Below are 27,032 nucleotides of genomic sequence, written 5' to 3' on the forward strand. Positions count from 1 at the left end.
GTAATAGCCTTCTAACACCCATGCATTACAAAGACAATGGAGCCAGGCTCCTTACAGTAATGAGAGGGCAAGATACAGCCAGCTTAAGACAAATGAGGTTCAGACTGAATACAGGAAATAATTTTTTTTTTCACACAGATGTTATGCAGCCTCCATCCTTGGTGGCTGGATGTTTTGTCAACTGGATACAAGCCCTGAGCAACAGATGTGGTCTCCTAGCTGACCATGTTTTCCACTCTTGAGGTCCCTTCCTGTTTGAATTCTCCTGTGATTCTCTGAAAGCAATCATGGATACTTTGTTTTGCAGCAATATGCAAGTATTTCCCAGTTGATATGAACACAACATATAATCAGATTGGGAACATACTTTTGATCCTGATATTTCCTATTTTGTTTCATTTTGACACATTTCATGTTTTTTTCCAATACAATTGATTGTGACCAGTCCAAGTTGATAAAGGATACCTCACGTGTTGTTGCATTCCAGCAATGTTTAGCCAGATGTTTGGGTTTTGGTTGCAGCATTTGTGAACTTGGAAGTGTACTCAAATTTCAGAGGTATGCTTTTTTGTCTGTCCAGCCTCTACGCCGCCCTGACTCCTCTGATGACCGCTACGTGATGACCAAACATGCTGCCATATATCCAACAGAGGAGGAGCTTCAAGCAGTCCAAAAAATTGTTTCTATTACTGAGCGTGCTTTGAAACTTGTTTCTGACAACATGACTGATCATGAAAAAAGCAAGAACAAAGAGGGAGATGACAAAAAAGATGGCAGCAAAGATAGGTATTGTTGAAAAATTCCTCATTAATAATTTCATCACTTGTTCCTTAAGTTTTTCCTCACACTTATGAGTGCGTCCAGAGATTCTCTTCTCTTCGGGTTTTGGTACAGTCCGTGTTACTTTGTCCTCAAAAGTGTGTGGAATACTACTTTCTTTCACTTTTCTGTCTTCAAGATTGAGTTTAAGGTTTTTGTGCTATTTTAAACGCATCTTTTAACTGTACTTCCCAGAGCTTTGAAAGGAGTTCTGCGAGTAGGTGTTTTGGCTAAAGGTTTGTTGCTCCGTGGAGACCGAAATGTCAATCTCGTTCTCTTGTGTGCTGAGAAACCTTCAAAGACGTTACTCAGTCGTATTGCTGAAAGTCTTCCCAAACAACTGGCAGTAAGTAGAACTGAGGCTACTGGATTTGAATTTTTGTAAAAATACTGTAAAAGTCAAATATCTGCAGGGTTCACTGTGCTGCCCACATTCAGTTTCTTTCCATTTTGTGTTTCCACCTGAATTCGGGGACTATGCCACATGTTTTGTTTTCTGTAAAATGTGTCCATGCAAGTGTCTAGGTGTCTCTGCTAGCAGAGTAGTAGCAATCTTCATTTAGTAGATTTCATTTATCTGGGAGATAAAAATGAACAGAAGAGAGGCTTATTATCCAGTTTACCAGCAGCAACAGATGTAATTTCTATGGTGTTACAGGAAGGTCAAAGGTCTGCCAGAAAGTTGAAGTTCTCTGCCAGTTTGTACTTAGAACTTGTTTACAATATGTATCTGCCACTGCTTTGTAGTTCCATAGTTAAGTCTTGTGTGTTTGGGATTTTTTAATTCATCCCTTTAAAAAAAAAACAAAACAGTACATTCAGTCTTTGACCATTCGGTGGAATTCATGTAAACCATTTTCTGTATTCCCACAAGAAACTAAAAGTATAAAGTTTTTTGAACAAAGCCCATCCACAGTTATTCTAGAATGCTTGTCACGACCTTAATGTTTCAGTACTGTCTGGTAGAATGTTTGGCAAAGTCAATGGCATAGTAGAAGCTTTAACAGGAATGGGTTAATTAGAAAATAACCCTAAGTTTGCTCTTGTCTGAGGTAACAGAACAGAAGAAAACTTAAAAACTGCACATCTTGATCTGGCTTTGTGAGGAAGTCATTTGTCCTCCTTCTGTTTGTGGAAGAAGGTTGCAGAGGTGCCAGCAGCTGCCTTTTGAGAGTGTTTAGAATTACTTAGTCTAGCTGTGAGAAGCAGTTTGGAATACCCACCTTGTTAGTTACTCTCAGATTTTTTCCCTAGTATTTGTCTTGCCCTTTGGTCTTAGCATCTTGTGCAGCCAAGTGTGGAATGCACCCACCCATACCCTTCCTGTAACTGTGAGCTTAAAGGACAGCCACTGCATCTTTGTGCTTTTTAAAGGTTTCTATTTTCCAATGAGAAATCTCTCCATATGACATTTTAAGTGGCACTGGGGCTTTTATTTATGTAATTTACCAGCATATGAGTTTCCTTTCTGGGTAGTTTTTTTAGTTTTGTGTGTGCTTGGTGAGTGCTGTGTATTTTCATTAATTATGTGGAAACAGCGTTTGAGTTCATATATTTACCTTAATTGTGTATACTGTGGTTTCTTTGAATACAGAGGTATATGCTTCACATGATTACATTCTGTTTCTGTCTTTCTGTTAAAAAGAGCTATGTCGAAATCCATTCTTTCACCATACTTTTATTGGCCTCATGCTAATGAACATTTCTGTTTCTCAATATTTAGGTAATAAGTCCTGAGAAATACGATATCAAGTGTGCAGTTCCAGAAGCAGCAATAATTTTAAATTCATGTGTGGAACCCAAAATGCAAGTTACTATCACACTGACATCTCCAGTCATTCGCGAAGAGAACATGAGGGAAGGAGGTTGGGAAGTTGTTAAAGATGTTACTTCTTTCTCACACGTTTTTTTTTTTTTTACATTTATCTGTTCTGCTTAAGATGGCATTAAGGTCCTGGAAGGCAACATGCTGGCACATGTATTTGATCGAAACTTTGTTTTTCAACAACTAGTCTTGGTAGAGAACAGTTGGTTAAAATAAATGCTTATATGATGCGTTTATTTAATTTTTTAAATTTATAACTTTATGTCCAACCTCAGCTTTCTGGAAAAGGTACAAACTTGACCATTTTCCCCCCTCTTTTAAAATTGTGTGGAAAACTTAAGTCTTTTATAGCAAGTGGCTATAAACTGGCTTTTTAGAACAGTCTTGCCCTAAGAGAATGTATGGTTTTAGAAAATCAAATTGCAGGTTTTTTGATTCAAACTGGATCAGTATTCCTGTCACTATCACTTGCACATTTCAATAGCAGCGCCACTTAAAATGACACTTTTGATTACAGCAGTTCTTCTAACTTTAAAAGACGATGTGATTTTTTCCAGCTCTCTGAGGTTGCTTTTTGGTCTGGAGTGCTTTTTGAGTATATTTAGGCTCCTGGTATTACAATCAATCTTCTATCCAACTGGCAAACCAAGACTAGTACAATGAGGGATGACTTTGTCATTGAGCTGAAGCAGAAGGTGGAGTTGTAAAACAGTTTACATTTCTGAAGTCCACAGTTTCTCTGGTGCCAGCAGTGTTGCTTTAGGGTCTGTTCCGTAACACTTTCAAAGCTCCAAAAGCTTTTAAGCCAAGAAGCATGATTAGTGTCTGCAGTACGTTGGTTCTTTTTGTGTACGGGTCAGATAAAATTAACTTTTGTTTCCTTTTAATCCTGTATTTTTGTAGTTGAAAGAGATCATTGCAGACAGGGTTCTAGTGTTTGACAGTGAACCTACAAATAGGAAATCTCAGGCTATCTTAACACTTCTCATATGCAGGTTGAAAAAATTGAATGTGTGTATGTATAAATGTGCTGGTGTATATCCGTATTTATATAAGTCACGGAGGTTTTTTTACTTCATCTCATCATTACATGTCCTCTAAAATTCTTGAAGTTTTTATATTGCATTAGTAAATGTCCTGTAGCTGTGACTAGTGCATTATAAGCAAGCTGTCTTAACAGTCGTCCGGCATAATCAGAAAGAAAAATTTCAAGGTGCATTCTCTGGCTTGGATGACTTTTGAATAGTCTTTAAGAATGCTTTGTACATAATTTTTAAGCTATGCTTATCATTCCTAGCTATAAAGGCTTTGTACATGTACTGTCACAACCAACTGATTTTATTTGGTTTTTGACAATCTTAAGTGTAACACGACTCTTGGTTTGTCTCTGCTGGATCCAACTTCACATGTTATTTAAGTCCATAAAGAGTGCTTTAACTTAAAGGATTCAAGTGTTAAATTAGATTAACTGTTAAATGAAGGTAACCCTAAGCACCATTTTTATTTAAGTACTGTGCAGAAGTGCGATATTGGTTCCTGCCACAATAGTGAATTTCAATTAAGTGGTTTCTGGCCTAAAATTCTATGAGGTGGACTAAAAAGAAACTGCATTTCAAATTACTGCCATCAATCCCTTAATTTATGCCACCTAAAGGAAACAAATCTGTATTTTTGTCTGACCCACACTTGAGTTAAAATTGTGAGTTTATTCACTGCTGAATGCAGTACTGCCTCTGGGCAAGGAAAATCAAATCAGATTTCTCTTCAAGACACTGAGCAGCATAAAACGGATGTGCAGAAAAGTTTGCTTTTGAAACTAGAAAAAATAGAAAACTGAATTGCAAATCATTGCAGCAAAGAAGGCCTCATTACGAAAACTGCTGCTTATTTGCTGCAGAGTAACAGTATGCATCTGTGCTTTTCCTTACTGCAGCTTCTCATGCTCTGTGTCTTACAATGGTTTAAAGTTTTTTCCTTTTTTTATCCCGCTTGGGGAGCTAGCTCAGGTGATAAGGAAGGCTTTACCGGAAGAACCAGTTTGAGTAAAGATGAGACTGAGACTTGTACTTGGAGCAGAATCATGTTTGACATGGAATAATCCCATTACATGATAAAAGGCTAAAAAAAAAACCCCAGTGAAATAAAATTGTTAACCGCATAGCTCCTGTTTCTTAACAGTACTGTGCGTTTGACAGTTTGCCGAATCTGATATATTCAAAGTGCTCTAACCCCTGCTGTGGAATCTTTCCTTCAGCATACAAAGTGTACATACTTATAAACACATAGATGTGTGCGCGTGTGTTTTTTTTATCCCTAGCCAACAGCCCCGGTCCAAAGCCTTCTAGCAGAGGACTTGTTCCCTGTCAGGGGTTGCTGCCAAGACATCGGAAGGATTTTTGACCAAGGTTTTCTAAAGCTCAGTGTCACACCTGCCATGCTTTACAAAGGAGGGGGTTTGGATGCATAGTCCTAGCATCTGCTGTTACTTTGTGTTTTGGTTTTTTGTTTGTTTCTTTTTTTTTCTTTCCGTCTTTGTCTCTCTCCTAGAATTAAGCAGTGTTCACACTAGTCTTAAAATAGTTGACTGGGTAAAACATATTTCACATAATAAAACTTAATGAATTTGACATACCTGTTAACTTTTAATGAAGAGGTAGTGTGGACACAGCATGTCTAACAGAAGATTAACCCCTTATATTTAGGCAAGTAGTTAAAGTAAGTTATATAAGGTGAGAATTCGTGCTCATGTTTCGTAAATTAATCCATCTTTTTGCCTTAGCTTGACAGGGTGGTAGGTTAGGCATCTGAATTTAGTTAAATAGTCTTTAAGGGGTTAATCCTGAAATGTGAAACAGATGCAAAAATCCACAGATTAAATATTAAAAGAGTTTTCTTGACATATTCATTCAGTCAAAATATTCTCAGTGCAATAGGTGCCTTGGCAACTTGTGGCTTTCAGAGTCTTTTTAAGTTTCAGGAGTATTCGTGTAGTATCAATCGGTAGTGCATTTCAGATGGACATTTACAGCACCGAATAAGAGTCTCTTTCCACACATTTAAACTGGAATTCTCCTTAGTAAAATTATTGTCCAAATTGAGATTTTTTCAAAGCTAAGAGTAATTGGAATTTCAAATTATTGAATGAATGATTGTGCTAAAAGTTTGCACAGTGTCACCTATTTGCATAGTAATTCTAGAATAATGTAAGTAACTGACTTGATTAGGCTGCTAGGCCCAACAACCCATATTTTTATTTTACTCTCTCAACCTTACTTTTTTCCTGCTGTGGGTTTTCTTTAAATGTACTCGTTGTCTATTATATCCAGGTTGTAGTCATTTCATTAATTATCTTACCTGGCACCTCTCTCATACAGGTTTGGGGGTTTTTTGGATTTGCTTTGCTTTAAAGAAAATACCGCTTTAAATGTCTTAATTTGCTCTGTAACTGCCTTGTTAGTTAAGATTTTCATCTTTCCACTTTTAACATACAATCTGTAAGTTTGAATATCTAAGTGAGAAGATACCTACGTTCTTCTCAACTTCATGTTTTGAAATCTTCTCTCTTTTAGCCCTCTACAGAGCAATGGGACTATCCTGTAAAAAATGCACAAACCTGAATATAGTACTTCAGATTAATTATTATATTGCAAAATTATACCAACAAGTTCATTCGTGGTTTTTTAGCTCTCTGTGTAGTTAAGTATCCTACTATTTATTTTTACATTGGTGTGAAATAGGTTGTTTCAAAGCTGTCTTTTTACAGCTTGCCTAAAACCTTATCATTGCAGGCATGTTTCATAAGTCTCAATTTATATTTCTTTTCTATAAAATTATCCTCCAACTTACTTAAATGTTTATGTTGCTGGAGTAAAATATATATTGTTCCATACAGCCGCTTCCTGTGAAATGACTACCCTTGAGTGAGGGCTTTTTCTTTCTTCTTATCTGGTGTATCACCAGTTATGCTACTAATACAGTTTGTTACTAGCCACAGTACCCATTTTCATAATTAGTAAAACAAAGGACTTTTAAAGCTGATCGGTGCATTATATCTGTACAGTCTTAAGTAAGCCAGGAATACCGTTTCACATTGTTCAGTGGTTCTAGTTTGACTGATAAAACCACTTCCAAAAGGTCCTTGTGGTCTTTTCATTTTTGGTAACAAAGCAATCAGCTTGATAATTTAATTCAGTTTCTGAACATTTAAATATACAAGATCTCCTATATATTTTCTTTATCTCTTAGACGTTCTGCTTTGTGTTTTTAAAACTATTCCTTGCTTTTCATTTTCCTGGTGAATCTTAAGTAAAACAGTCCCTTTTCAGATCCATCCTTGCATCCTAAATGATACTGGAATACATATATTATGGGCTGAGGAATTTTTATTTATCTGAGTAAGAGAGAGGGTACTAGAAAGTAATGGAACTATGTAATATTGAAGAACGTTTTGCATTCCCTGAGGCGGGTTTTAAAACAAAATAATTTCAAGTTTAAGATATGAAAATAATATCATTACTAAACATCTAGTGCTTTTAAGATTTCTTACATTTAGTTTTTCTTTTAAGAATAGGTCCCAAGCAACATGTGACCATTAAAATTTACAAGAAACTAAATTTGAACGTTTTTACTTAGTTAAAGTGGATTTTTGTGTTCCTTCTGTTTTGTGTTCTCTGTGCTGGTGCACTGTGTCCAACCGTCCTTCCTTCAGTATTTGATTCTAGGGGATACGTGTTTTCCAGTGTTAGCTTAAATAAAGAAGTGCTACGCATTGCATAACCCGCAGTGCATTTGAAAACAACATCAGAGCTAAACTATAATATGCTCTCGATCTTCATGCTGGGTTGATGCCCTAGTCCTAATTGAATGGCTTTTGTTGAACATTTACATTTGTTGTTGAAGGGTTTGAACTTTAAATGGCATGTGTGACATTGAAGCTACTTTAAGGAAGTGTCTTGCTCACCTGGTCAAACACCCATTCCTCACTGCATTTTGCCAATTCAATCCATTTTAGATGTAACCTCGGGTATGGTGAAAGACCCACCGGACGTCTTGGACAGGCAAAAATGCCTTGACGCTCTGGCTGCTCTACGCCACGCTAAGTGGTTCCAGGTTCGGAACATCATTTTACTTTCTTCTTGTAGCCTTATGAGAGATTAGCTCAGTTGCAATGTAAGTGTTTAACTGTGTGAAAACACTCAGCGCTGTTCATGCTAATAATACTTAATATTTTTCTGGTCCCTAAATTTAAAGGTAGAAGGTTGAGTATGGAGGAACTGCTTTACGCAGTTATTGCTCATTCGACGTGATTTTGTTTTTTTCTGGTCATGGAGAAGGCGACGTTGAAAGCTTGACTCGCTTGGGGTGATCACATGTTGTATATTTGTTATATGTTCCATAAGGCTGCAGAGTAACTTTGCTTTAAATAATGGAATATGTGTTTAAAGCTTCATGTTTAGATTTAAGACTTTTTTTCCTATTTCTTTAAGTGCATTAAGTGTAGGGAATGAAAGGTGAGAAGCAACTGTTTGGTTTAGTGACTTTGCGTTCTGGCAAAGGCACAATAAAGAAACCAAACAGATTCCCTTGACCTTTCAGTCTCTATACCGATTTCTTAGATCTTTACTTTATCCTTTTTATCTCTAATGTAGAAAGATACTGTATTGTTACAAGTGAACATAGGTCAAAGTGTACAGGGGATCAAGAAATGTTATTCTTGTATAACCTGTGCACTTTGACTTCTACCACCTCAAATTACTAACCCTGTATAAAATACTGCTGTAAATGGCAGCTCATGGAATAATGTTGTAGAATGATTTGTTTCAGTCTTGTATCTGAGCTTCCATTGAACAGTGGTGTTTTAGTCTTTCAATGAGTCCTATTTGCTGTAGGTGCTGGGATTAATTAATTTGATTTTGTATTGCTCTCAAGGCTAGAGCTAATGGTCTGCAGTCCTGTGTGATTATCATACGTATTCTTCGTGACCTCTGTCAGCGGGTTCCAACTTGGTCTGATTTTCCAAGCTGGGTGAGTAATGTTCTTTGGAGAGAGAGTTTTTAATACAGATGGTGCTACAAGTAAAGCATAGGGAAGTGTCGCTACATTTTTTAAATGCAAACTTCTTCACAAGAGGTAACATAGGATTTTGTATGGTTTTGGGGATATTTTTCTGCCAACAAATAATCCAGATTCCCTCTAAAAAAACCATTTTCTGAGGTTTTGTCATTTGGAGCTCAATTTTTTTATTTTCCCAAAAGGAATTTTCTTGTTCTTCTACGTTCTTGGTGGGCGGCACCCTTAGTGGTTTTTTCCTGTTTCCCCTTCCTTGGAGAGTCTTATTTTTTTTTAACCACCTACTCTGAATTGCTCAGAATTTACTGAAATTTAAAATAACATCAGCTGTGCCCAGATAGTTCTGTGATAACAGAAGGCTACTTGAAAGAATAAATCACAGTAATCCCTGTGATAATTAATACATCCCTTCCACAAGATAAAATACCACAATACTTCAGAACAATCTGTGGATGCATCACCACTAGCATTTCAGTCAGTGTCATTTACATCTCTAGCTTGTACCAGGTAATGTCTCCTAGTGTTCTGGAGCATTCCTTTTATGTTGACTGTTTTAAATTATACTCTCCAGGAGTGCAAGTTGTGCTTCAATATTAACAAATGTTCAGTCTGTGGACTGAATAAAGCTAGTCTGAAACTTGTATTGCGTAGAAGCAAACTTAGCCCTGACTTGTTTGTCTCACAGACCAAACCTTGCGTTGTGCTGCTTCCTTTTCATTTGTGGCAGGAACAGTGCTAACATTGTCAAGACGATTTGAGCAGTTGGCATTATTTCAAACAGAAATGTTTTACAACTGTAGTAAGCTTGCAGACAATTTTTTATTAAATTCGTTCTGATAATATTTATTGCTTCTGGGAAAAATGTGGACCAGTTATTTCTGTTTTTTAAAAATATTTAAAATAGAAAAAATAGTGCCAGTTTCTGTGCTACATTTCATGAAAGACACACTGTACAAATATAGCTTAAAAGAAGCTAAAAAGTATGTTAAGCGCCCTCTCAGTAGTGATACTGACTTGCCAAAGAATAAACTCTGGCATACTTTTAGAAAAGCAGCCTTAGTTGAAGATTCTTAGATGAAGAAAGAGGAAAAAAGAAGCAATCTTATTTCTTATGTTATCTGTTCTAAGGCACATCCAGAAGGGAAGAGAGGTATGAAGCAGTCTCTCAATCTAGCTCTGTCTCAGCTCTCTCCAAAAGTGATTTCTGATTTGCTTCCGGTACCCGATCCATTATCGGTGACATGTATCAACCTTGAAGACTGTGTAGTCAGCTATTCTTTTGGCTTGTTGGCAAAGTCTTGCTAATAATGACAGACTGAAGGTCGTGATTTTAAATATATGTAATTCCTGTCAGTCAAAGGTGGAGTTTCATAGATTCAGTATATTCTTCTGAGTACAGAAATTCTCCAAACCCATATGTTAGAAGTCTGTTACAAACCAAAGAAATGCTAGAACTTTTTTTAGTAGCTGTAAAAGTAGAAGATATTGGGAAGTTAGTAGCACCTTCTTTTTGCACCTAAAAGCAATAAATTAGAAGAATTTTGTCAGCTTCCTACAAAGTTGGTTTTTCAAACTGGAAGTCTTCCTTTCATACACATAAGCACCAGGTCATCATAATTCACTTTTTCGTAGAATTAAGTGTACACCTCAGTGTCTTGTAGGAGGAACTAGACTTGAATAAATACAAAAACATTACCAGTCTCATCTTCTTCTATGACAAGATGACCTGCTAGTGGACAAGGGAAAGGCTGTGGATGTGGTCTTCTTAGACATCAGTAAGGCCTTTGACACAGTCTCCCACAGCATCCTCCTGGAGAAACTGGCTGCCCTTGGCTTGCAAGGACCTACTCTGCAATGGGTAGAAAATTGGCCAGGCCCAGAGAGTGGTGGGGAATGGAGTTAACTCCCGTTAGCAGCCAGTTACCAGTGGTGTTCCTCAGGGCTCAGTGCTGGGGCCTATTTTGTTTAACATCTTTATCAGTGATCTAGATGAGGGAATCAAATGCACCCTCAGTAAATTTGCTGATAACACCACGCTAGGCAGACAAGAAGGCCCTTCAGAGGGACCTGGACAGGCCAGGTAGTGCTACAGACTTGGGGCAGAGTGGCTCAAGAACTGTCTTGAAGAAAAGGACCTGTGAGAGTTAATTGACAGCAGTTGAACATGAGCCAGCAGTACGACCAGGTGGCCAAGAAGGCCAGTGGCACCCTGGCCTATATCAGAAATAGTGTGACCTGGCAGGGTCATGAAAGTGATTATCTTCTTGTAATGCTGTGTTCAGTTTTGGGCTCCTTGTTACAAGAGGGCCATTGAGGTACTGGAGCATGTCCAGAAACAGGCACTGGAGCTGTTGAAGGGTCTAGAGACAGGTCTTATGAGGAGTGGCCGAATAGGTCATAAACAGGTCCTATGAGGGAGCTGGGAATGTTTAGCCTAGAGGAGGCTGAGACATGATCTCTCTCTACAACTGCCTGAAGGGGAGTTGTAGTGAGGTGGGAGTCAATCTCCCCAGTAATGAATGATAGAACACAAGGAAATGGTCTTAAGTTGTGCCAGGGGAAGTTTTGGTTGGACATTAGGAAGAACTTTTTTACTGAGAGGGTTATTAAGCATTGGAACGGGCTGCCCAGGGAGGTGGTGGAGTCACCATCCCTGGAGATATTTAAAAGATGTGGAGTACTGAGGGATATGATTTAGTTTAGTAGTGAGTTTGGCAGTATGAGGTTAGTGGTTGGACTTAATGATCTTAAAGTTCTTTTCCAACTGTAACAATTCTGTGATTCTGTTCATTCTGGTTTTTTTTTCTTTCCTACTGTATTTTGCTTCATAATTTAAAACAACTAAATTACTGTTGCTAAATCCTCAGTGATACAGTGAGAGTATGGAAGCACCATGCTCAATAACTGAAATTTATCAGTTCAATGGAGCTAAAATAGAAAGGAATGGGCACCTTCAGTGAAGGATTGTAATCAGAACTACCTATAGTTACTCACATGCATCAGAATAGGCACCTTAGTCTTGAAAGCAGAATCATAAAATACAGTTGTAGAGTCATTTAGGTTGGAAAAGACCTTAAAGACGATCGTGTCCAACTGTTAACCCGGCACTGCCACATGCAGCACCAAAACATGTCCCTCAGCACCACATCTAAATGTCTTTTTAAATACTTCCAGGGATGGTGGCTCCACCACTTCCCTGGACAGCCTGTTCAAAGGCCTGACACCCCTTTCTGGGGAAGACATTTTTCCAAATCTCCAATCAAAACCTCCCCTGGTTCAACTTGAGGCCATTTCTTTTCATCCTGTTGCTTGTTACTTGGAAGAAGAGACCAACTCACAGCTCACTTTACAACTACCTGAAAGGAGGTTGTAGAGTGATCATATCTTACCTCAGCTTCCTCTTCTCCAGACTAAACATCTCCAGCTCCTTCAGCTGCTCCTCACAACACCTGTTCTCTAGACCCTTCACCAGCTTTGTTGCCCATCTCTGGACACACTCCAGCACCTCCATATCCTTCTTGTAGTGAGAGGCCCAAAAGTGAACACAGTGTCCAGGATGTGGCCTCAACAGTGCAGAGTACAAAGGGACAATCACCTCTTGGCCCTGCTGGTCACATTATTTCTGACATAAGCCAAGCTGCCACTGGCCTTCTTGGCCACCCGGGCACACTGCTGGCTCCTGTTCAGCTGCTATCAATTAACACCCCCAGATCTCTTTCCTTCAGCGGCTTTCCAGCCACTTTGCCCCAAGCCTGTAGCATTGCCTGGGGTTGTTGTGGCCCAAGTGCAGGACCAGGCACTTGGCCTGGTTGAACCTCATGTGATTTCCTCAGCCCATCGATCCAGCCTGTGCATGTTCCTCTGAAGGGCCTTCCTGCCCTCAAGCAGATCAACAAGCAAAAAGTCAAAGTCAGTTAAAAATAAAGGCAACCTCTGAACAGCTGTATACTCAGTGGGGAGGAGATGAACCAAAACACAAGAGATACATTGTTGGAGAATAAATTTGCCAAAGACATAGTACTGAAACTATTTAATGGATGCAGAACTAAGTTGTGCAGAAAGTTAGTTTTTCTGGAAAAAATAGTGTCTAATAAAGGTAAACAATGGAAATATTCACAGGAAAAAAAATCCCAGTATTTAAAATACAGCAAGTAATTTAAAACATTTTAACTAATATCAAATAATGTCCAAATTTTAGAAAACCTGTTTATCATCAAGGTTTTTTTACACTTGTTTAACGTCTGAGTTATTTTTAGCCTATTTCCAGGAGAAAACCTGCTGTGAATTTCAGTCTGGTAAACTGAAGAACTAGTAACCACGTAAATGTTAGAAGATGATTATTTTTTTTTTTGCTCTTGTAGGAAAAAATCTTTTTTTGCCTTTAGCATCCTGTTAATTTCATTAGATGTACTATAGTTCTGTTTATTCATGTGGCTGACAGATACAGGTGACCCATCATGTTTCACACTTTCTCAAAGAATGACCAGAGAAGTTGCTAATCTGCAGATGCAGGCTACTACTGCATAAATGTCCACAATGCTTTCAAACAGCTTTTGATGAGAAGCTTATGAGTATCAGTACTCAGTGTTAGTCTTGCACCAACTGTCTCCTTATTCATCTTTATAAAAGTGTCTGACCTTTTTGTCCATTTTAATTGAAAGTGTTTTATGTTGTATAACGTTCTTCAAAATGCCAGATTCAGAAGTTCTGTATTGAACAACAGTAGCAGGTTTTGTCTGGTTTAATCTTTCTTCTGAATAGGGTGTTTTCTCTTATCGTTGGTCTAGGCCATGGAGTTGCTTGTGGAAAAAGCAATTAGCAGTGCTACTGGACCACAGAGTCCTGGGGATGCACTGAGAAGAGTTTTTGAGTGTATATCTTCAGGAATCATCCTGAAAGGCAAGTTGCATTTCATCAGGGTCTGTGCACTGACGCTTAACTAATGTAAAATCTGTGGTCTTGGTTGAAATCACATAGAGATGTGCTACTAATTAGCCTAACCATTGTAGGTGGTCCTGGCCTTCTGGACCCTTGTGAAAAAGATCCTTTTGATACACTTGCTGTAATGACAGATCAGCAACGAGAGGATATTACTTCAAGTGCACAGGTATGTATGGAAATGTATGTTTGAGGTAACTAAATTTCATGAGTGGTTTTTCTTTGGTTTTGTCTTAAGCTAGGCAACAAACATGTCACAACAGAGGATGAATAATAGTGTTCATTTTAGCACTCAAATTAACTTTGGAGCACTCACATCTATATATGTATCTGTAAAGATGCTCGCTCTGCAGCAGAAAGTTACTGTGTTTTAAATTACATTGGCATTTAATATTTTGTGAAGAAATCTGTGTAAGTTTAATTTTTAATATTTATTGTATCCACTTACAGTATTGAGCATTCACGCTGGCAGCTTAAAAGGTTACTGCTCCTACCTCTTCGTTTGATGCTTTTGCTAGAGTTGACTGACTTGCACTGGAACATGTGACAAGCCTTGGCTGCTTCCAGCAGTTTAAACATATGTACATAGGTTTTTAATTAAGATTATGTACTTTGTACAGAAGCAGCAAATCTGACATGCACATTTTATTGTGCTGCTGGCTTGGTTGGGGGAAGGAAGAGAAGACAATGAGAGCTAAAGATGATGTCATCTACCACCAGTGTTCATCATTGTTTGGCAGAATACTCAAAACTGACACTTGTTTCTAACATAAATACCTCTTTTTACCCTTTTTCTAGTTTGCACTGAGACTCCTTGCATTCCGTCAGATACACAAAGTTTTAGGAATGGATCCATTACCACAAATGAATCAGCGCTTCAACATCCATAATAATCGTAAAAGGAGAAGAGACAGTGATGGAGTTGATGGATTTGAAGCAGAGGGGAAAAAAGACAAAAAAGATTACGATAACTTTTAAAGATGTTTTGTCTGTGATAACAATGTTTGTCATAAGTGCTAGGATTGAAGGTGATAAAAAGTCCGTTTGTTGCCTTGCTTTTCCTTCATTCATAATAATGTCTGTTCAAAACATCCAAAACCAACTTGGGGATTAGAATGGGACAGGAGCAATGTAACTCTTCTGTCAGATTCTGAATATTTCAATGGATGTATTGTAACAGACAAGTTATGGATGGAAAGACTTCAAATGGAAGCTCTGTTATCATAGGATAAATATAGTTTGCTCTCATTGCATTTTCTTTAAATGTGTTGCTAACTTTAGTGACTTTTCTTCTTTTTTTTTGTCTTTTTTATTAACGAGAGTGTTGTCTTTTTCCTTGACTGTATTTAACGCAGCATTTGTGCTTCTGTTGCTATATGTACTTTGACTTTTTATTTAGATGTTTTTTTGTTTGCCTTTGACACTAGTTGTATAAGTTACTTTGTGTAGGATAGTAAAAACCGTTCCCTTCCCAAATAATATTTTACAGAACTTTTTTTTTTGTAAAGTGAGACTGCAGGATTATTTTTTTTTCTAAATGTGAAGGGGTTACAACACATAATTATCCTGCCGTTTGAGTGCTCAGAATTAGATGTTTTTGCCAATCTTGTGGCATTTGTCTCCTTAGTGTGATATAACAGTGTAATTAATACAAATTTGTGTTAATCTAATCAAGTTTGCTGTTAGTTGTGCATTAGCAGTATAAAAGCTAATATATACAGTATGGTCTTGCAACAGTTTTGAAGCAGCTGCGTAATTGATCAAAGTTTTGCATGATGTTTTTATTTCTAATAGAAGGGCTTTAAAATCCATCATTCTAGGTTAAATGCATAGGTCTTTGTATGACTGACTTTGTGACATAGCAAGGCCAAAAAATAACTTTCTGAATTTCTTTTCTAAAGCAAAAGCGGGCATTTCCCATGTAGACCAAGATAGTCACTCTTCAAGTCAACTTGATACGATATTAATGCCTCTCAGCCCTTAAAATAAATGTTTGTCATATCAGTGCCTGTGAGGTTATTCCCTATAGCTATTCCTGTATAATCTTTCTGTGATTTTTTTTTTTTCAATAATTCAAATTTTGACAGTGAAGTATTACGGGAAAAGTGAAGGCTATCAAAGAAAAACCCCAGAAAATTATTTGATGTGGCCATAGTGTATGCTTATGTCTCTTTCAAAAAGCTAAATATAGCAGTGGTGTAAGTAAAGTTACATCATACTGTTGATGTATGCTCTGGTACACAGGTGTGATTTGTTGTCACAGCACTACAGTGGAATACACACAAATTAAAATTTATTAAATGACTAAATTTCATTATACACTGGAAACTGAAGTTTCACTCCTTCTGTTCAGTGTGTATTATGCTTTGCTGCAGACCCATAAAACACAGATTAACATAGCCTAACATTCCGGTAACTACTTTGTTGATTGCTGTAGGAGAAAATCACACATTATGAAGATCATTTGTTATTTCTAATACCGTTTGTTAAAAAAAACACTTTTGTTCCATTTTGAGGTTGAGTTTGTCTTTGACCTTTTTAATATGCAACTCCTGGCGTAGAGGGATGTGTCTGTTTGCAACACCTACCATTAAAAACATGGACCCATGGAATAAAAATACCTTTTAGCAAAGTAGGAGGAGTCTGAAGACTTAAAAGAAAAAAGTTAACACAGTGTCCTTCACACATCAGAGTGCGATTTTCAAGGGAGTGATTAGTAGTGGTTAGCAAATAAAAAAGAAAGCTTTCTCATTATAGGAAATATTTCTCAATATTCAGCATCAGAAATACAAACAGCAGAACTCCTCTAAAGATACTTAAAAAACAGTTATGCTAGTTCCTGTTGTCCAGCCCTCATGCACAGCTCCAAGCATGTGCTGTTCTTTGTCTTTTTTTGAGCGAGTATCTTGCTGCCACAGTGTCTAGTTATCCATTACTATTTATTTTGAAAGCTACAGGTGCTATCCATTTGGCTAGTTCAACTTCTACCAAAGTTTCTTTCGTCATAAAGCAAACTTGTCTATGAAGGCATGTGACCCTGAAAGTTAGGATTAAAAAGGTCAAAGACATATCTTGGATTTCCTGTGCTTTTGTTCTGCTGGCTTTTAACTCCTAAGCAGTTTCTGGATCTTTTGAAATACTGTATACTCAAAGTGATTCCACATTAAACATGAAGCTGTGACCCTGATATTTGCGCTGTGTGGTGAAGAGTGAATTTGGAGTTTGTTTCTGGTTATCCTGCCCATGTTAGTGGGATATTTTAGGTAACTTCTGACTCTTGTTAATCTAAGAAGAAGGTTTTAAGAAGGACAGAGCTAGCTTTGGCTTTTTAAGTACTAGACTATAAACTTAGGATGATAAAACCAAGACCATGTAATCACTTCACGAACAAATAATCATTTTAACGTCCTGTGTTTCGGTACTGCTAGCAGTTTACTAAAAAGCAGCATTTACCCTTTTATTCAGCAATGCTGTATGTTAAATCTCAAAATCTCACAGTCATCATAGAATCACAGAATGGTAGTGGTTGGAAGGGAACTCTAAAAGATCATCTAGTCCAACCTCCCTGCTCAAGCAGATCCGCTTAGATCATCATACATAGAAGAGAAATGTACACAGCAAGACTTTTCCCCTCAGTGCTCACCTTAGAAGAACAGTTTGCGAAGACATGAGCTGCTCTTGTTTTGAAGCTTTTTCAAACTTTTAATTGTCTGTCTAGTTTATAAGTGTGTCCTGTCTGTGACCAGCATGGTTTCATTCGGATTCCTGTAGAGAGACATTGCTAGAAATTAGTTGGACACAGTCCATCAATTTCTTGGCTTTTCATGAAATTCTAGCTGAACTGTTACTCTTACAGAACTGTTCAGTGTGATGGGCTTCTTCTATTCTTAGGCCTATTTTGACCTATTAAGAGACTTCAAATTGTTGTACCTAGCAACTTTCTGAGAGTTAGAATCAACGTCAGATATTCCTACAACAATTTGTGTGCGTATTTAACATTCTTGTTGCAGTTGAGTATCTGTTGATCATTAGTCTGCTAAGTATGCCACACATTGCTGAATTCATTTCTTTATTAAATAGTTAAGACTTGTGTGGACTACCCAAATAGATTTTAATAGCATAGCATTAATAAGGGCGGGGGGGAATAGGCACAATGTGCAGTTTTTTTCCACTTACGTTGTAGGTTTACAAAGTGGAGTGACAGATTCAACAAAAACATGTTTTCCTTCTGTTTGCTGGGTTCTTTTCTCTGACAGCTGTAAGCCAATGAGCTTTCTAGCCAAAAAAGGCTAGAAAATTAAATTCCTCCTGAGAGATTCTTTCTTAAGTCTTCTCAAGAGTTCTTTTTTCCTTCAGTGTGATATTTCTCAGCCTTTTAGAAATTAAACAGATACCTGTTTTTGGGAGAGGAAAAAAAATAGTCCAAGGAGTATCATCTACAGAGTTGCCACAATCGTTTTGATTTACATCCAAATAAAAATCTGACTCCATTATGTAAATACATGTTAATTTGTGTTCCCACTGTGCTCATTTGGATTGTGGAAATGTGCATATATATTCCTAGTACTGAGAGAATTTACTGTTGTTAAGAAATGCTGCCCCAATAACACGTGACACAGGTAAAGTTCCTAATAGAGTAATGGTCATTGTCTTTCACAGGTACATGATTGGCAGCAGTTGCTGGAGATTTTCATCCTGCACAGTGCACACTTTCCTATTTAACGTAGCCTTTACACCCATTAGCAAGGATCATCATTAAGAGTTATCTTCTTTAGTTCTTAAACTGTTTTGCAAAGCCGTGGCCATTAATATTCTGAAGCCAGTGATGCATTTATTGCAGCGTAGTCAGCTTTTAGAAACTCTGCCTAGCTTAAATACTTCTACATGAGTCCTATTTCAGGTTGAAATCCCAAGTCCAAAGATACATGGCATGGCATCAAGAAACCTCTATGGCTTTTTAAGCTTCCCTTATGTAAAAATTTAAGCTTGCAGAATGGGATGACTGACCAAGACTAAACAAATCACTTCTTTACAGTAAAAGTCACTTTAACATAAAAAGAGAGACAAAAATCCTCTTGTTTCTACATGAAAATCACAAACCTTGCTCCTTATGTAAGCTTTTTTCTTTCCTTTTCTGCTACATTGTGTTTGCATTGTACGGCTATATGATTAGGTAGTTCTGTCCAGAATATGTAAAACAGTCTTAACTTCTGGTATACATCCACAAGTTAATGTTTTCTTACTAAGACAGTAAGCTGAGCTGCATTGCTAGCAAGGCAAGTCTGAACAGAATTGGAGAGATCAAAGTGCCTGAATACAGAAGTTTCGTAGAATCACAGATCCACAGAATGGTGGGGGTTGGAAGGGACCTCTAGAGATCATCCAGCCCAACCCGCTGCTAAAGCACATTTCTCTTGATAGGGTGCACAGGAACAAGTCCAGGCAGGTTCCAGAGAAGGAGCCTCCACACCCTCCCTGAGCAGCCTGTGCCAGGGCTCCCTCACCTGAACAGTAAAATAGTTTTTTCTTATGCGTAAATGGAACTTTTTGTGTTCCAGCTTCATGCCATTACCCCTTGTCCTGTCACTATAAACAACAGAAAAAAAGTAGTGTCCTATCATCCTGACATACACCTTTTAAATGCTCAAGTTAATGAGATCTCCCCTCAGTCTTCTCCAGGCTAAACAGCCTCAGTTTCCACAGCCTTTCCTCACAAGGAAGATGCTCCAGTCCCCTGACCGTCTTGGTGGCCTGTGCTGGACTCTCTCCAGAAGTCCTCTGTCCCTCTTAAGCTGGGGAGTCCAGAACTGGACACAGGACTCTAGATGAAGTCTCACCAGGGCAGAGGAGAGGGAGAGCAGAACCTCCCTTGAACTGCTGGCCACACTCTTCTTGATGCATCCCCGGATGCCATTGGCCTTCTTGGCCATGAAGGCACTTTGCTGTCTCATGGTTAGTGTATTATCAATTGGGACTCTCAGGTCTCTCTCTGCAGAGCTGCTCTTCAGCAGGTCAATCCCCAGCCTATCCTGGCACATGGGGTTGTTCTTCTCCAGATGCAGGACTCTGCACTGGCCCTTTTTGAACCTCATGAGGTTCATCTCTGCCCAGTTTGCTGTCATCATAGATGCTCCTAGGTAGGTTCTGCTCCAAAAAGGGACAGGCTTCTCAGAGGCCCAGGCCCACAGCTGCCAGCCCCACATGGTACCTCAGTAAGCCTTAGGATATCTAGAATTACACTGTTTAGGTAACTACCATGTATTTATAGAAAAGTGCAGGTGCTGTTGGGAGTCTGAGCCAGTGTGATCCAGTGTTGCTAATCTAGCTGTGTGAAATGGCAAAGATAAGCAGGTGAGATAATCAAGAAGAAAGCGTTGTGGTATCAGCAATGGACTGTGCTTGTAGCAGTAAAGTGCCTCTGATAATTAAGTGCCATCCCAAGTTTCTCACAGCAACTTCAGGGTTTTGCTATGTGTATTTTTATGGGGAGATGGAATAGACTACAGTACAACAGAATAAATCTGTGCAGTTCTTAGGATATATGCCTTTCTTGAAATACCTCAAAGTATGAAACTGTTAAGTCATCATCTGGATACATTCAGGATCAAAAGCCAAACATTGCATCAGAAAGATAAGAATCTAAATGGTTTCTGATAAGTTTCAAAGAATAGACTAATTCAGTTGGAAGGCACCCACAACAATAATCTAGTCAACCTGTCAGGCCACTTTGGGTCTGACCAGAAGTTAAAGCAGGGTATTCCCCAAAAGCCTCTTAAACAATGGCAGGCATAGGGGGATCACCTCTCTTAAAAAGCCTGTTTCAGTCGTTGACCTCCCTCTCGGTAAAGAAATGTCCAGTCTAAACCTCCTCTGGCACAGCTTTGAACCATTGTCATGGACCCCATCACTGACTACCAGGGAGAAGAGCTCAGCACTTCTCTCTCTGCTTCCCCTCCTCAGGAAGCTGTAAAGGACAATGAGGTCTCCCCTCAGCCTCCTTTTCTCCAAACCAGCCCAGCCCAAAGTCCTCAGCCACTATCACAGGACATACCTTCTAGATCCTTCTCCTCCTCTGGAGGCATTCAAGGCCCTTCACGTCCTTCTTCAGCCGTGGGGCCCAGGACTGCAGAGAGCACTCCAGGGGAGGCCGCACCAACGCTGAATGCCGTGGGAGAAGCCCCCCTCCCCCTCTTTTGGGTGCTGGCTCTGCTGTGTGCGCTGCACCCAGGCTGTGGGTTGCCTCTTGGCTGCCAGGCACACTGCTGCCTGCTGCTGAGCCTGCTGCTGACCAGCACCCCCACATCCCTTTCTGCAGGACACTGTCTAAGACACTCCTGCGATTTATGCTGGTGCCTGGTGTTCCTTCATTACATTTCATCCCTTTAATCATGCCCCAGTGCTCTGATCTAGATCCTCTGCAAGGCCTCATGTCCATTGAGAGATTCAGCAGCACTTCCCAGTTTGGTATCAACAGCAAATCTGCTAATGGTGCATTCAACCCTTTCATCCTGGTCATTGGTAAAAATCAAAGAGAACAATGGGTACCTTTACTTACACAGAAAACAACCAGCATTCTATGGCAATAAGTATCGGTATCAACTGTGGAGAAAAAATGAGGGAGCATGGACATGGATCCCGGGGTATAATGCTAGGCCCGTTGGGGCAAGGCAGCCTGGGCTCTAGTGATGTGAATTTAATGCACAATCAAGACCAGAGTCAGAGCCATGGTTAAAGCAGTTGCTGTCACGTAGACAGCAGGCCGCTTTCTGTTCCCTCAAGGTCGGGCTGTTTTCGGCTAAAGGTGGTAAACAACTTTGGGGAAAAACAAGATGGGAAAATGTGAGGGAGCTTGCTTGTCGCAGAAACCGCAAGTAGGATGAGCAAGAAAATGGAATCTGTTAGCTGCTGTTGCTGAGCTAGCTTTGCAGCTGCTGTGTATATGAGTTAGAGCTTGCTCTCAATAAAGAAGAAGATTTCTGCTATCACTCAGATTGAGTAGGACTGATTTCTTCCCACCCAGCTGAGAATTGGACCCTGGGCTGATCGCCGCATGAAGTAGGCTTGGAGCTGTTTTTTCAGGCTTTGAGCCTGGTCTCAGACTTCGAGTCTGGTTTTGTTTTTTAGGCTTCGAGCCTGGTTTCAGACTGAGTCTGGTTTTGTTCTTCAGGCTTCAAGCCTGGTTTCAGACTTTGAGCCTGGTTTTTAGGCCAAGAGCTGAAAACTTCGCGGCAATCAACCAACATATATTCATTACCCAATATATTGTTTCCTATAATGTGTCCCGTTTCAGGTTCATTATAGTTTTGTTGGGCTTTTACAGAACCAAAGGCACACATATTTTATCAGGAAAATGTCTGTTTTTCCCAAACTTTTTACCTCTGATGGTAAGTCATCTCAATATCTTCATTTTTCCAGGGAAAACAAATGAACTAAAAGTTTGAGAAGACAGAAGAGGAGGAAAAAAAAAAACAAAACAAGAGAAATGGTATTGGAAAGAAAAACAGAAATGCTTAAAAAGCATTTGAAAAAATGAAAAAATAAAATGAGGAAGGCAATTAGAGAGCTAAATTAAAAATTAAAGAAAATGAAAGAATTAAAGTAATTTAAAGAAATAAAAATGAAAGAAAAGTCATATCATGTAGTAAAACTGTCAACTACAAACATAGTGTGGAAAAATGAAGATAAAGGCTTTTTTTTCATGCAGAGGGATATAGCCCAGTACACAACTTGTCATGTGCTCCACAAGAAGAACAAAAAAGATGTGCCAGGTGATTGAGGAGGCTGAGACTGAAATGGTTTAGGCCAGGTGTTAATAAACGTTACATGAAATGTTGCTGCAAACGGACTGGAAGGAAAAGTGAAGGGGCAAGTGAAGAGAAGGGACTGACCTTTAACACATCTGCCATACTTGACAGACAAAACTGTTCATCTAGTGTCCATGCCTCGCTTCCTTACATGGGAACCGAGAGGAGAATGCTGGGGAATGTGTGAGCACGTTTCTCCTGAACACTTAGAAATCGCAAAGAATACTGCACAGCCAAAAACCCGACAAACAAACAAAAAGTTGCTGTGTTACGCAGCCAAACAAGAGGCTCAATTGGGCTCGTGCTTGGAACTTGTGTTTGGGTGCTCTTAACAGCAGAGTGCGCTGTGTCCTCAGCAGCAGCCTCCGCTCAGAAAGGCAAGGTTACGTTCACCTTCCTGTGACAAGCATGAACCAGAAACTGCGGTGCTTCAGTTACTCCAGCATCCCTCTCTATTGCCAAAGAATGCATTTTAAAAGAATATAAAGATGGGAGGGGAGAGGGGGAGGGAAGATGCAGCAACGATCATAGATCTCTAGAGGTCCTTTCCAGCCCCCACCCTTCTATGACCTTATGACTCAATGAAAGTTGCCATAGCAGCAAAATCCAATATAAAATCTCCACTAGTGCATAAGGAGAGAGTAATGGTTAGAAACATAATCAGGACTGTCTCACGAATAAATCAGAAGTAAATACTTCTGGGGGTAATGAAATGAAACATTTCAGAGTAGGCACAGGAGAAGGGAGAAGAGACATTCCTCCAGCATCACTGAGGAGCTACAAAGAAGAAATGAGCTAAAGAAGTTATCTCAGGTAAAGATTCCCTCTGAGTAAAGTAACCTGAAAATGAGGTTGTAACGGAAGACTTGAGAAAATGTGTGTCAGAAGAGTATAGCTGGCAAGTCATTGGGAACAGAGGGAGAGAGACACTCCAGATGCAACTCTTGTGTGAGGAGATAGGTTCCATTTTTGCCTTTTTTGCACCCATTTCTAAAGAAATACGTGCAAGCAGCTGCTGCCAAGGGGTGATTTCTGGGCAAGAGATTCAGGATAAGTGTTCCAGTGGTAAATCATAAACCAGGATTCTGGATGCTTTAACTTAATGTCCCCCAGCATATTAAAGGCATAAGATGTGCCAATTTAGAAGCAGTGTGACCAAATCAGAGCTCCTGTTACAGGCATAGCTAGGGCTGAAGTGTTTCCCAAGGAGAAGTGGAGAAGAGTGAGAGAAAACACACCTGAAAGTCAAGGGTTCAGAACAAAGTCCCCACAAGAAAATTCCACCAAGCTTCTGCTGGTTTATATATTCTCCCTGAGGAAAAGTGCCTCTACAAATGTCACCCACATACCAGAAAAGAAGATTTAAAATAACTTATTTCCTTGGAAAAACCCCCAAACTTCTGGAGTTCTGGATGTGCAGGCAAGTTCTGGAGTGCCTAAGACAAATGTTTCCAAATACCCATCTGACATGAAGATGTGCCAATTTCCCATGCAGACGTGAGCATGAATATGTTTCAATTCTACAAAGTTTGGCCGAGAAACTTAGCAAAGTCCTGGAGCTGAAAACCAAATCAATTCTGCAGAAAAAACTTCTAGTAAATCAAAGACAGTTGCTAACAGGGAAGAATATATGGACCATGAGATTTCTTGTACCAGATTTTCTGCTTCTGCAGATATTACTGCTTCAAAGATTGGTCTGTTGTAGCCAAATAAAGGTTTAGCTTGCTTACACAAAGGCTTTTGTGGAGTCAGAGACCAAAACGAGAAGCTAGAGACAGCTTCTAGACTCACAATGTGTTTTACCATTAGTTTCTGCTAAAGAGCAGAAGGTTAGGTTTGTGTCTGTTTCTTAAATTATCTGGGCTGGGTTTTTCAGTTACAGCAGCTGTATGGGAACTGGGGGCAACAGCGTGAGCATTCAGCTGGATGGCTTCTCCTGGTACCCAACATCCATGACTAATTACTCACACATGCATTTTTCATTAGGAAATCAAAGCCAGGAGTATGTCAAAGGCCTGGTAGGCAAAAGTACAAACAGTGTATTTTTTTACTGCAGTCATGTGCTAGATACTATTTTCATAGAATTATATAATGGTAGGAGTTGGAAGGAACCTAAATCAGGTCCTACCCATGCTAAAGGAAAGAATTAAAGACATTAGCAAATGCTGTGTGTACTTCACAGAAAGAAGAGGCTACTTTTTAGACCTAATACTGAGTATTTCTTCCTAATGATACTTTAGCACGTGTCTGTCTTGTACCCTATGACTCAGATGTTGGATGGTTCTCACTAGCTCCTCTTTTTTCCCAGAGCAGAACTCCTCGTGCCCATTAAGAAGAGTCTTGCAAGGAATAGATGGACCAGATTCCCAGCTGGTGATGGATAGCTGGAAATATTCCCCAAGGACTTTCCATCTACATTGTATTTGGAGAAGATACTTGGGCAAAAATAATTGGGCCATCCACTAACTCCACCAAGCACTCCTTAGTGGCTTTTTCCACCACCTAGCTCAGAAACTGGCACTGAAATTGGGAGCTGAATGTTGCGCTTTTTCTTTCCTGGGGTTCATTTCAAGACAGAAGAGTCAATTCAAGCTCTTTGACATGAGGAGAACCATATAGCTATTTATCATTCTTGTTTTCTAAGAGCTCAGATGTGGACACTTCCCTTTGGACTGTGGATTGAGCAGAACTGAGGGCAAAATGTGAGTCCTGGTTTAATTTTGCCTCAAATCTAGCCATGGTGCAGGCTCTCTCCTGATACAGATGGGCTTGGCTCACCTTTTGGGTTCTGTTAAGAAGTCTCCAGCCTGAAGTACTGGGATTCACAGCCTTTTGGAAAATAAAAGGAAGAACACAATCCTACAATACAATCCTTCCTTGAGTGAGTACAGTTGTTAGTTACTCACTACTATTTCTCACATGTAGCTAAGAAAAGGAGGTGGTTTTGTTATTTGATGTTCCCTCCATTTTCACAGCACACATAGCAATACTTTGTTTTCCATCCTCTAGTGTAAAACATGCAATTCCCAGCCATGTCTCTATGACTGAACTAACCACTTGGTCCAGGGTGTGTTCTCAGCAGTTAATGTCTCTGTCCTACTCTTCATTATGTACTGGCTAATTTAGTCTTGCACTCTTCTGCATTCATATTTCAGCACTATATGCCCCAAATGGCAGATGTACCTTCATGATAAGATGTGGGATGCCTCCATGGACCTGCTCCACAGCCTTTTACTGTCTAGATTATCACTTGACCAAGACTGAAAATTTAAGTTTGTTCATTAGCTCTGGAAGGCCTTTGACAAACAGAACATTCATTAATGGGGTGACAGACACAAAACTGTGATGGTCTGTATTGCTGCTGCTGAAGGAAATGGTGTTTGCCATCTGAGTCATGAACTGGCCAAGCGGGAACTCCCAGAAGGCTTTACTTCAGAAATAAAATGCTTCTCTTCAACTACCCTCAGGGAGGAAATGGGCACTTTGTGTCCCAGCATTGAGGCACAAGGTGGTACATGAGTCAGAGCAGGAACCTTCAGCTGAGGAAAGCTAGTCCAGAGCTGCTGTCCCTTTACTGTCAATAATTCACACAAAATCTCTGCAAGGAAATTCAGTTTCTCACAACAATGAACTCTGCTTAAACCACTGAAACACACAATACAGTCAGTAAAGAAGGAACACTTCAACAAAAATGAAAGACATGAATTTATACATGACAGCATGACACAGTTTCTGACTACATACTTAGTACATGAGAATGAAACAAATGATTATATTTCACAACTACAAATACTGCCTTGGGGTTCACTAGGAAGGTACCAGAGTGTAAAAGATAAATTCTAAAACAAATTTGGAAACTAATGCCCAAAGGACACCTGAAAGTACAGTCAGATGAAGGTATCAACGTAAATCCCGTACTAAAACTACTATCTCTATCACCTTAGAGTAGAGCCCTTCCTGTATCATCTTCTGGTTTCAAGGAATTAAAGTCTTAATTTGCATAACACTAACATACATGACTTTTAGTGGGAAATTATGTTAACCTCTGTAACTCAGAGATAGATGCTGGTCATGTATGGGCAGACTGATTTGCTGTCCTTTGTCAAAGGACATTACAGCACATCCCTCACTTCCAGTTTTCCTCGATAGACTCCAACAGTCTGATTTCCAGCTTCATTTTAAATCTTCTGCATTTCTTGCATACTGATTTCAGCTGCTTTAATGTGGCCTCATATTGTTCAATACACAAGGTCTTAAACTGAGTTATTTAACTGAACAATAGCAATAGGGAGTATCAGGCCCAGCATGCATGGTCAACTTCTGTATACTCAGGGTAAATCCAGTCCTACTTTCTGAGCATGCACAGCCATCCATGATCATCTGGGAAGTGTCAGGCTAATTATGCATATACTACTGAAATACCCAGATTTATACACCTCAAGGCAGTTGTTCTGGTAATGCCCAGACAAGTGTAAAAAAAGAAGAATCTTCAAATTATACCTAGGTAGCTTTTCTGGATAGAAGAGGATCAGGAAACCTTGACAAATGGTAACTTGTTGGGATTATATTTCTAGGTG

The 27,032-nt window shown here is 39.3% G+C and overlaps 1 protein-coding gene across 4 annotated transcripts in view; it reads left to right on the forward strand.

Annotated features, from left to right (window-relative positions):
• The window catches only part of ZFR (zinc finger RNA binding protein), a 43,039-nt gene extending 26,199 nt beyond the window's left edge, over positions 1 to 16,840 (forward strand). For all 4 annotated transcript variants that reach the window (XM_062017596.1, XM_062017599.1, XM_062017597.1 and 1 more), the window contains 8 exons: positions 581 to 786; positions 1,015 to 1,165; positions 2,543 to 2,684; positions 7,656 to 7,753; positions 8,573 to 8,668; positions 13,501 to 13,612; positions 13,723 to 13,820; positions 14,450 to 16,840. In XM_062017596.1, coding sequence (XP_061873580.1) covers positions 581 to 786; positions 1,015 to 1,165; positions 2,543 to 2,684; positions 7,656 to 7,753; positions 8,573 to 8,668; positions 13,501 to 13,612; positions 13,723 to 13,820; positions 14,450 to 14,629 — 1,083 coding nt within the window. In that variant the 3' untranslated portion in view covers positions 14,630 to 16,840. The remainder of the gene's footprint in view (positions 1 to 580; positions 787 to 1,014; positions 1,166 to 2,542; positions 2,685 to 7,655; positions 7,754 to 8,572; positions 8,669 to 13,500; positions 13,613 to 13,722; positions 13,821 to 14,449) is intronic.
• Positions 16,841 to 27,032: the final 10,192 nt, after the last annotated feature.

The sequence above is a fragment of the Colius striatus genome, chromosome Z, assembly GCF_028858725.1.
Source record: "Colius striatus isolate bColStr4 chromosome Z, bColStr4.1.hap1, whole genome shotgun sequence".
Lineage (NCBI taxonomy): Eukaryota > Metazoa > Chordata > Aves > Coliiformes > Coliidae > Colius > Colius striatus.